At 34.5% G+C, this 11,603-nt stretch overlaps 1 protein-coding gene across 1 annotated transcript; it reads left to right on the top strand.

Annotated features, from left to right (window-relative positions):
• Window positions 1-3,269: 3,269 nt before the first annotated feature.
• Window positions 3,270-11,385, top strand: LOC123504294 (CDP-diacylglycerol--inositol 3-phosphatidyltransferase-like). Its single transcript, XM_045254714.1, has 4 exons — window positions 3,270-3,445; window positions 4,128-4,262; window positions 4,631-4,784; window positions 5,257-11,385. The coding sequence occupies exons 1-4, from the start codon at window positions 3,406-3,408 to the stop codon at window positions 5,573-5,575; spliced, it is 648 nt and encodes a 215-aa protein (XP_045110649.1). The 5' UTR covers window positions 3,270-3,405; the 3' UTR covers window positions 5,576-11,385.
• The last annotated feature ends 218 nt before the right edge of the window (window positions 11,386-11,603 follow it).

The following is an 11,603-nucleotide window of genomic DNA, read 5'->3' as shown; positions in this document are numbered from 1 at the left end:
TCGAATGAAATTAAAAGCAACGACTATTAAATTCCTTTTTTTTTTTTTTTTTTTTTTTTTACTTAGCTGGTATGTACATACAATCTGATATCCGTTTTTGTAAGCATCTATATATCTTGTACAAGGGCTTTGATCATTGTCATCACATCTGTTTTATATAAGACATAAGTTACATGAACATATGCGATGTATAACTTAATATGATAAAATACAAATGCATTGTTTATTTTTTTTTTTCCCTCGCCATACCTACAAACTCATGCACGCATTAATTACTCCCCAAATTACATTTCCAAGCATTCCGTTTACAGCACCAGTTTCCATACCTTTGCCGTGTGTCTGCCACACTCCAGCATGTCAATTTTCTTTCGTTAGACACGCAGATCAATCTCATTGTCGGTTAATTAACAGACAAACAAGAAAGGAGCGGTGTTGTATTGCGGATAGGGGTGTTATATACACAGGTTTCAGCAAGATGGACGCAGTCGGTACTCCGTAATAGTTTAATACCACTGGGACAGCTAGGGTGTCCCTAAATTCTAAAGAGAAATTTTAACTTTTTTTTTTTATCGCTACAGCCAGAATGGGGACGAAAACTTTTACTCCTTACATTTTATTTCTTCCTTCATTCAATTATTGACTATTACATTGTATTGAGCGTGGTGATGAGATGACTGATAGTGACAAGAATGATGAGTATAAAGCCGGGTTATCTAAATACAGCATGAGCTAGGTCTACTTCTATATAACCTAGGTCTACCTCCCGTTTCGCCTATAGCGTGAGGTCTACCGCAGTATCGAGCCATAATATAATATTGTATGTATATGCTATTTATCTAAACCTTATATTATCATTTATATATCTATATGTTATTTATATTAATAATAAAGTCAGAGAAGCAAAAATAAATAAGCCATCAAATATATACATATATTTTAGCGATAAATACTTCGCATTTCTTCTAGGAATAACAAAAATAGATAATTGGACTTTTTTCTTTCTTTTTTCTCATCATCTTGCAGCAAAAATTACCAAGATGTGACTGGAGGAGCTGACTACCAACACCTCGCATTTTCTTGAGAATCATCGTTTTAGCACCCAACCACGATCGCTCAATTGCCTGAGCGTGTGCTCTTAATTGCCGCTGGATCAACATAATGTCGCTGGTGATTCACTGATGAATGTTAGTAACCCAAATGGCATTTAGATTACTATAAGCAGGCCACTCATCTGAATGTATCTATTATCGCCGCATGCAAAGGGGACTGCGCGACAATAAGGAAACACGTAAACTAGCATCAGTAAATTGTATGTAAGTTAAGGTTTTAATGCTAAGGACCAAAACTGAAGTTAAGACGCCACTAGAGTATAGTGAAGTAAAGGTAGAGACAAGCTTGATGGTAGGGCGAAGGAAGAGATGCGAAGATGTTTACAGTGGAAATTGCTGAGTCTTGAGGAGTATATCTCCCCTACACGATGGGTCAGCAGGTTATCCTACCGTGATCCGTGGTAGCCCCAGGACAGAGGAGAGGGACAGAAGGGGCAGGGTGTTATAGAAGTAACATCGTGAGTTGAGCTTGCTCCAGGCAGTTATACACACACGCACAAGCACGCGGCCGTTCGCAGGACCCGCAACATGTAAGTGTGGTGAAGATACTCTGTATTGTGATTATTGTCATTGACTAAATGTGTGGCATTAATTTATGCTGTATTCTTACTGCACTGTGCATAAATATTTCACATGTAAAAGATCTTAAGGTTAAATAGTGGTAAGCACGACAGCACTCATTGTTTGGAGGTGTTGGAGGGGGATTAGATACCGTACGACTCGTTGAGAGGCCTTTCTCCCCATCCCCCCTACCCCACTCTACCAAATAATGGTGTCAAATTGGATACCACTGTCCACTAGATGTAATTATTATGTAGTGCAACAGAGTGTCGTCATGGCTTTCTCTTGTCATCTACAGGTTTTGACCGAATAAAATACAAATACATACGAGTCAACGTGAAGGGTTTCCCTATCCTGACAACTTGATCGACATCGCGACCACCGAACCATTTGCACATTCCCTTTCAACAATAGGGATTAGAGTGTTTCAATCATAGGTTACCAACATTTAACAGTGAATCACCAGCGGCAGCAACATTATACACAACAGGTTACGTGAAGGGATATCGAGGCACTGTAGACATCCGCGCTGCACTTGAGTACCTACTTGTGCAGAGTAGACCTCACGCTATAGAAACACCAGTAGGCCTATAGGGCTGGTGGAAGTGATGATGAGAGATGATGAAAGTGATACTGTTGAGAGGATGATGAAGGTGACAGCAGGGAAATGAGAATGAGAAAAAAAAATTATTATTATGTTTCCCTTCAGTACTAGTGTAAATTTTCGTTTTTACTTTTTTTTTTTTTTAGCCCGCTGTTTCCACATTTTAGTAACAAACTATATTAATTATATAACATTTGGCCTTTTCTACTTTACAAATTGCGATCTTTACCTAGCTGTGCTCAGAACGCGCAAATCTATTTTCACATGAATTAACAAAGTGGTAAATATATATATTTATTACAGAAGGTCAACAACTTCCTCGATCAAATAGGTAACTACCACGATATAGGCAGTACAGTCTCCTCCCTACATGATGAAACACTTTTCCTACCTATATATCTAACATGAGTGACGTCTTTTTTTTTTTTTTACATATACTTAATAGCTGTCATTGGCTAAAGCTAATTAAGTTGTCTCTCATGTGTACCATAGGTCTGCCTTCTTTCTCTTCCCCTCTACACCTCCTCCTTTTCCCTCCCTCACCCCTCTCTCTCTCTCTCTCTCTCTCTCTCTCTCTCTCTCTCTCTCTCTGTGGCAGTTATAAGAGTTAACCTACTACTACTACTACTACTACTACTAGTTTGATCCCTACACCAAACATGCACTAGCCAGTCTACGGCTTTTATTAGTCTTCATTGGTCTAAAAAATTCGATTGCCTTGTCGTTTTGTTTTTAAGTAATGCAATTCCCTATAATGAATGTATAGACCGAAACACTTCCTTATGATGATAATAATATTGCGTCTTACAAATTTACAATCAATTAAAAAAAATCGAGAACTGAAACATAGAAATTACCGTACACTGATATTATGTGTCGATTTACCTGTAGTTATAACAAAATAAACATAAATTCTGACTGAGTTTCTGGAGTTTGAAAACCAACAGAGTTTTTTTTTAAGGGTTCAGTTATTTATAATATAGCTGGCAACACTGCAGCAAGTTGACGGAGCGAGGGGTGAAGTGAAGTGCCTCTCTTGAAGAGTGAGTAGGGCGAGGCATTGTAACACCTTCCTAGTCCTTGGCGCGGTGTTGACGGAGGAAAGATAACGAAAGGGAAACAACGCTGAAGATGGCTGAGAACATATTCATCTTCGTCCCTAACCTTATTGGTGAGTGGGTGCGGTGTAAACACTAGGCCTAACCATGATATGTAGGTTCTCAGATCGATAAGTATTGTCATACATGAAGATGCAGATGATTACTTGCAGCGGTGGAAGAATGGCAGGATTTTACCCCCCTGTATGCAGGTGGAAGCGTATGCACATCGAAGTGTTCAGAGCTCATCATTAGACAACACTGCATGGAATGAACAGTATCTTTCAAAAAATGAATTCGTATCAGTTTCATGTAGATCTTATGATCTTATCATTAGTAATGTTTTCATAGAACTATTTGCAAATGTGATCAGGAGATCCCAGGAGACAAAATCTCAGTTAACATATCAGTTAGTGATATTCACCTGATGATTCGATGGTGATTTGAGTATTATGATTCCAGGATAATGTTTTATAATTGGTCCCATTCCCAAAATCCCTCAGACAAGTCTGTAAACTTGGATGAAAAGCAGGAACTTAGGCTTGGGAAGCCAAATTTTGAAAATGTGAAGAAAATTTAACTTTACCTAAGCTAAATGCCGGTCATTGCCCCTTACCTGGTCTTTACCTGGTTAGGCCAGATAGTGCAGTATAAGTAGCAATGTTAATGTATTAGTCATGGTATTCAAATAATAGAAATTGCAAGTTCGTAATCAAATGTGTTTTCAGCATCATTGATCCTGACTTTACCTTCTAGGTTATGGCCGTATCATCCTGGCATTGTTGTCATTCTACTACATGCCAACGAATCACATCATGGCTGCCTCCATGTATATTCTCTCAGGATTCTTGGACGCTTTTGATGGTCATGCTGCAAGAGCACTTAATCAAGGTACTGTTATAGTTTCGAATGAAGGTTGAATGGTTCTTGTTTTGGGTATTTTTCCAGTTTCAGCTTTCTGTGCATCATTCCCATACTTAAGGAAGGAGATGTGTGAACTTTTTTTCTGACTTTCCTGCTGTAATAGGGTAACCAGTCTGAGAAAGTCACTTAAGAAGTTGAAAGCTCACCTTTCCCAGCTTCTAACAAGAGTGCATATTAAAATTTAATGAAAAACTTATGGCACTGAATGGTTAGATTTGACTAACCTTGACACATTGATGTGTTTCTTCAATGGGTTCTGGTAGAATTATAGTTCAGAAAAATTGTGATCTGTTACCATAATAACTTTATGATAAGGTAATATTTTTTTTCATCAGCCACAAAGTTTGGAGCGATGTTGGACATGCTGACAGACCGCTGTGGGACTATGTGTCTCTTGGTGACCCTGAGCCACTTTTATCCTCAGTATATGTTCCTCTTCCAAGTTTCTATGACCATTGACATATCTTGTCACTGGTTGCACCTCCATACGTGAGTAATGGATGAGCATTTTGTACTGTCTTGAAGAGAGGTCTGTTTACTTCCATCTAGGATAATATTCATGACCTAGGATTTCTAATTTGATCACATTTTTTCACTGCAAAATATGTACAGCAAATAAAATCAATACAGGGAGAGGTGACAGTTAAGATGATGAGAGTAAACTGCTGCTTGTGGAAAAACATTATATTATTCAGAGAATCAATTATTGAAAAATAGTGACAGGAAAATGTACTGAAAAGTATGTATCAGTTTTTCCTTTTTTGGTATTTATCATTAATACAAAGAGCATTAAAGTTTCACCTATAACTAGTATTTCAAAATGTATCCCTATATAGTGTGTATAGAGGCAGTTTTGTGTAACATGGTTTTATTCCAGAAATAAGAAGTAGTGTGAAACAAAATAGATAAACAGACAATTAGTTACCAACAGAAACCTAATGAATTTTTGTATCTTCTGCAGAACTCTCCTGGCAGGTCGCAAAAGCCACAAAGGAGAGGATTCCAACACCAATCCCATCTTACGTATCTACTACACGTCTAAGGTTGTTCTGTTCTTCATGTGTGCTGGTAATGAATTATTCTATTCATCTTTGTACCTCTTACATTTTACAGAGGGACCAATTATTGCTGGTGTTGGATTGTGGCGTATATTGTCATATGGGCTTCTGCCTGTTGGGGTACTCAAGTCAGTTTTGGCACTTATGCAGGGGTACAGTGCAGCCCTAAGTCTTGGAGAGATAGATGTACTGGAACGTCAAGAAAGTCAGAAGACCAAGTAAATGTCAGTTCAAAATACAATGTAAAACATTAATGCATTTTGATATTTGTTTAGGAATGTTATTTCTTCCATGTGATACCAAAAACCAAAGACTCTGACAGTTATAGTGGTTATTACAACCTTTCAGAGTTGTAGAAATCTGAATGCAGTTAATTTATATAAGAAAATCTAGTCTGCTACCATACATTTAAGGGATCTCTGATATGTTTTGATTTTTGTATACCAATTTAAAGTTCTTCAATAACAGATTTGCATTTTCAAAAATTTGAAATTTTAATTCGTGCAATTCACTCTAGGATTGTAAAGATGCCCATAAGATCACAAAGTAATTATGGTGTAAGATATGAAATTTAAAACTTATAAATGTATATTTTTTCTCATTAGACTTGGAAGAAATGATGAGGTAAAAATATCTGAATAATTTGGTAAGTGAGTGTATTCTTTTACCAGCATGTTACTCCTAAAAGTTGCAGTGTCTTAATAGTGTCAATTCCTAATTTATATATAGACTTGTACTTTAGTCTTTCTTTGAAGAATGAAGTGATAACGTGGCCTGAAATAGTGATGAACAGTAGTCAGTATGTGGTTCTATTCTGATATGTGCCTGCTGGAAATGATGAAGGAAAATTTCAAATCTTTTAGCTTCTTTTCACAAACAGAATGTTTTTAATTCATGCTTAAATACTTTGTTGATCTAGTTTCTTGTAAAAAGAAATTCAAAATGAAGTGAAGGTTAAGACAGTGAATTAGTGTATGCATCTTTGATATCTTGGTATGTTAATCACACTTCACCAATCAGTCAGGATAAAATTTTATTGTTTTATTTTATTTATTTATTAATTAATTAATTTATTATTATTATTATTTTTTTTTTTTTTTTTTTTTTCTTCTATATATATAAGGTAGAGAGATGAGAGAGAAATTGATGTTCAAAGTCCTCACTGTCTAATGTACTAGCACTAACATATGACCTGCCATTTCACAGTGATGTACAAATGTTACCAATACGTACCTCATATTTCACATACATTGACTGCTACTTTGCAACTTACCATTCCATGTTGCCTATATTGCACTGCACAGTTGTCTCTTTTGGTTCTTATTTTCAATAGCAAAAATCAAGAAGACACATGAATAGTATCTCAAGTGAGCTATGAAACCAAATCGGTATTAACACTTGTGTAGACTTAACTTGTAGTGGTGTTTTGAAATAAGAGTTGGGTCCAAATGATCTGTGTTGTTAATGGATATGAAGTTAAATATTGTACTTGTTTTCATCAAAATGCTTTAAAGCAGATGGCATAGTAGTAAAACTATAATTGCCTATACAGGGATTTCCCAATTCATGCATGTTTAGAATATATTATTTATAATTTTTTTTTTTTTTTTTTTTTTTTTTTTGATACACTGTCTAACTATTCCCAAAAGTAGTAATATTTCAAAATAATTTAGATCAAAGAAAATTATGTCAAAAACCTTGTGAGATCTGAAGATAATTATGTAGAATACGGCCCCAGGAGTCACCAGGTGTTCTCCATGTATACTGCCAACAGACTGTATCCTTCAGCTTAATGTTAGTTGAATGCAATCCTCCAGATTTGTTATGCACTGTACAGTTTGGTTTAGTAATCATGTTCACTTTATGCAATTTTTACATTACACGATCCCTTGAGGAACGTATCATTTGCACAATTTGAGAAATCCCTGTACATATAACTTGAAATTTAGAGATGTATGAACAAGAAATTATCAAAGGCATATAATGGCTACAGATCTCAGCAGAAAAATGGCTAGTAACCATTGCTCTCTCTCTCTCTCTCTCTCTCTCTCTCTCTCTCTCTCTCTCTCTCTCTCTCTCTCTCTCTCTCTCTCTCTCTCTCTCTCTCTCTCTCTCTCTCTCTCTCTCTCTCTTACAAACCAGTGACATAGGTAATTTACCTAGTTTTATTGCTCTGGTTTTAAGATGGATGTAAATTTTATAAGTGGCTGGTACGTACTCATTAATTGGCCACTTTGAGGATTACGAACTTAGTTTGGTGAATTTGTTATTCTATATTTTGTTTGCTTCATGCTGGATTTTGCCCTTCACAATTTCTTTTTACTTAATTAATGTTTAGCTAAACGCATTATCACATTTTTCCCAAATGATTGTGAAATATATGAACAAGTTTGGAATTATGTAAATTTATCTTTTTGACTGAAAAATTCAATTTTGATTTAATATTGAAACTTGTTCAGAATTCTTTTTTTTTTTTTTTTTTTTTTTTTTTTTTCAATAACTCTTATAATGACATTATGTCATTATTGAATACTTATGTAGAGTGACTAAGAAGATTAAAATACCTTTTTGGATTACAAATTACGTAAGAGATAAAAATAATGAATTTGGTTTATGAAATTGATATATTAGTTATTTTATTTTGGTCTCCTGAAGATATAGGATAGACAGACATATTAACATAACACATGAAGAGTGGTAAATTGTTTTGTTGTCATAACTCTTTGTATATGTGTTTGACTGATATTGTTACCTTCTATACTAGATTATTATCAGTTCAGTAGAGACTGCTAATTGTTTTAAGTTAATGTTGCTTCCTTTCATATGTAATAATAGAAAAGTAATTTACATACCTATGTATTACCTGTAATGACACCCAAGTTAATATTAGTAGCATCAGTACTTAGCTGTGCCCTACTGAACAACCAAACATACCTACCTAGTCTCTCAATGGAATGTTTGATTTATTCAGCATTTGTAAGCTAGATACACATATTGTTTATTTATTTATTTATTTTGTCAGGTGCTTGTGAGGAAACAAATACAAAATTAGTGTGCTTATCTAGTTTTCATATGCTGAATTTAAACATTTGTATTTGTGTATGCTTGTAGTGGGTATTTATCTAGTTTGCTAACTCCTGATATCTTACAGCATATCTCTTGATCATTTATCAAAAAATTGATATGTGATTGGGGAATGTGAGAAGTTAATGGTCGTGCATGGCAGTGATATTAGTGGGAAGGGTCATCAGTACTGAGGCTTGATCAAGTTTTCATTTTCAGCTAACATTTTAAAGCCTTTTCTTTTTGCTTCTCCTTTTGTTCACTACTTTATATTTATGTTATGAATTGTAAAATCATCCTCGTTATCACTAATAATAAGAAGAAATAATTTAAGGCGATGTATGTAAGAAACCATTCTGGTGCTTATGAAGCATGAATGTGTTGCTGGACAAAAAGAAAAAAAAATTATACCACAGATGTGCAGTATGTTGGTGTGGCGAAGCAGTCTTAACAAGGCCACATGGGTACATTCCACTAGCTTTAAATATGGCTACATTCCTATTGCCAACCAATTACTTCCATTCATATAAGTTGTAATACTACTAAGCAGTTAAACAGTTAAATTTATTAGTAAGTGTCTATTGTGGAGAAAGAGAGCCTGGTAATTAAGACGTGATGAAGAAGCAGGTTTATATTGACAGTATTAAAGTTGGTATATGTGGATGTATGGTTCTTGTATGTTTCTTGTAAATGGGATTGATGAGTGGTTAGTGATGTTTTATGCAAGAGGAAGGTATAATTATATTCTGTATTATATACTACTTTTAAATTATGTTGACTTTGCATTGTCATCTTGGTGCACAGTAGAGCAATTATTTTAAGTATTATTTGCTATATTTACATTGTTCTATACTTTTTAGTTAAATCCATGGCTTTGAATTTGGGCATCCCTCTATACTTTATTCCATTCCTTAAAAGACTTATACAGAAGTACATTGTTAAATTCATATATTTTCAGCATTTTTTTTTTCTTTACTCTAAAGAAAAGATAATCCTACTGATAATTTATATAAATTTGGAGTTCAAGTAACTTTCAGCAGGTGTGTAGAGTGGAGCTGTGGGAGATAGAGATGGCAACCAGTTTCATCTCCAGATCTAAGTAGCAATTATCCTGCTGAATTTGGAAGCTATGTGTGATAGAGGCTACCAGGTAATCCCATGTGAAGCCAGTAAAGGCAATGAAATCACTGGCTCCTAACAGCACACTGCAAGTAAGTAACAGCCTGAGATACATTACCAAAGGAGTGCACTGAACATCTCTTGAGCATCAGTCTTTCTTTTTTCTCGACAGCATGGACTGGGAAGCATGATATGGCTATATGATGCTTTTCTATGGAAATGATACAAAGTGTGGCATGCACTTTTAATTTTTTTTTTATGTGGAGGAAGAAATGCAATAATGAATTCTCAAAATTAACTCACATACTTTTTGAAGGAGTTTGATATTGTGAAATGAGGGATAACTCGGATTCAGAATTTATAGGTTGAAGAATAGGACAAGTAGTTGTCTGTCTGAGTCCACCAATCCACTTTTGAAATTGTTAAGAATATATGGTGAAAGATTGACCAAGTATAGAATAGAAAAAAAGAAAAGAAAAAACTCAGTACAAGTTGGATGAAAGAGTTAAAAATATATGTGTGATTAGTAAGAAATGGATAAATGCTTTGGTTATGATAACAATCAACAGGGCAGAAAAGTTTTGTTTACATTTCCTATTTTATGGAATAAGGTATCAAGCAAAGGAAAAATTTTGAAGTAGTAGTACATGTGTGGTTAGAGGCAGTCAAGAATGACCAAAAATCATTTAGATTTTAAATAATCTATTATTGTTAGACACATATATCCATAGTACATAATTATGTACATGTGAAAATTATGAAACGAGTGCAAAGGACAGATAGTGAGCTACCTCGTCTTCCATAAAGGGCTAAAGTAAGCAAGTGCTTGGTCATAGAAATTATTGGAATGGAATGATCTTTAAGCAGTCACTTTAAAACTATTGTTGAACCTTCACTGTTACAACTACTCTGCTGTTGTATGTCCTGCTAAACATTTTGGGCATTTATTTATTTATTTTCTCTCCTATAGCTTTAGATATTCAGTGTTATTGCTTGAAATGGAAATGTTTTACTTTTCAGTGAATGATTACAGCTCCAACAAGCATATACTACTTTCAACTGTTTTGTTTGTTACTTAAATGGTAGTATACTATCCATGTTTTTTTTTTTTTTTTTATAGTCGTTTAAAAGGAATGTAAAAATATCAATAGAGTTGCTCGGACAATCTCATCAAACAGTTCAACTCACTAAGCATCAGTGGTAAATGGTAATAATAGTATGTGAATCAATCATATATTTGGATCCCTAACCATTGTTCTTTATTCTACTTGTATAAGTAAGTGATTGTACAAGTTTTTCATCCCCATGTCAAATTGTTTAATTATTTTTGTAGATGTTTTCTCTGCACTGCTTACTCTCCTTTCACTTTTCATGCTAGCACATCATTGAACCAAGATATTTTGTTATATTCATAATTTCTTCATTTTCTACATTAGCCTAATTTCATATTTCCTTGGATGCAACTAACTATTGTATTGTAATGAGTTCTTTCTGCATCCCATGGTAACAATATGATAAGTGTACTAATGTGTATTCCTCAATATGTGCCAAGTGAATGAAACATTGTCCCTCCTGTCAAAACAACAAAGGCTCCATGACCTAATTTCAATTTGCTCATTGAAACCAAAGCTGTTAGTGGCTAGGCCCTGGCATCCTAGTAATGTTGGATATTGTTTAAAGCATGACTATTTTCTAAACATGTATATATTTCCCAGGATTATGAAGGATGCTCTGATTTGTACAAAGAAAGGCAACATATTATGTACAGATGGAAGTTTACATTTAAACAGGGCGATTGTAAAGAAAACATGAAATAAAGTAATGCTTTAAACAAGATACTATAGTTTTTTTAATTTTTGTTTGTATTATCCATACATATTTTTATTCATTATTATCAAATTTGGAGTTACATTTTGTGCATAGATCTCAGTGAAAAATTCAACTTGAAAAATAGAAGAGATGGCAGTGATGCCATCTAGATTATGCATACACAGAGAAAAGATGAGGAAAAATTTGAGATGTTTGGCTGGTCAGAATTGGTATTGTAGTTTTCAGAGAGAAAGAATTA

Source organism: Portunus trituberculatus, chromosome 15 (genome assembly GCF_017591435.1).
Source record: "Portunus trituberculatus isolate SZX2019 chromosome 15, ASM1759143v1, whole genome shotgun sequence".
NCBI lineage: Eukaryota > Metazoa > Arthropoda > Malacostraca > Decapoda > Portunidae > Portunus > Portunus trituberculatus.
The sequence above is the reverse complement of the archived record's forward strand: the minus strand, read 5'-3'. Positions and strand labels throughout refer to the sequence as shown.

Coding starts and splice junctions, on each gene's coding strand:
- LOC123504294 (XM_045254714.1), top strand. CDS start 3,406: ATGGCTGAGAACATATTCATCTTCGTCCCTAACCTTATTG. Junction 4,263..4,630: donor TGCAAGAGCACTTAATCAAG/GTACTGTTATAG, acceptor TTTTTTCATCAG/CCACAAAGTTTGGAGCGATG. Junction 4,785..5,256: donor CACTGGTTGCACCTCCATAC/GTGAGTAATGGA, acceptor TATCTTCTGCAG/AACTCTCCTGGCAGGTCGCA.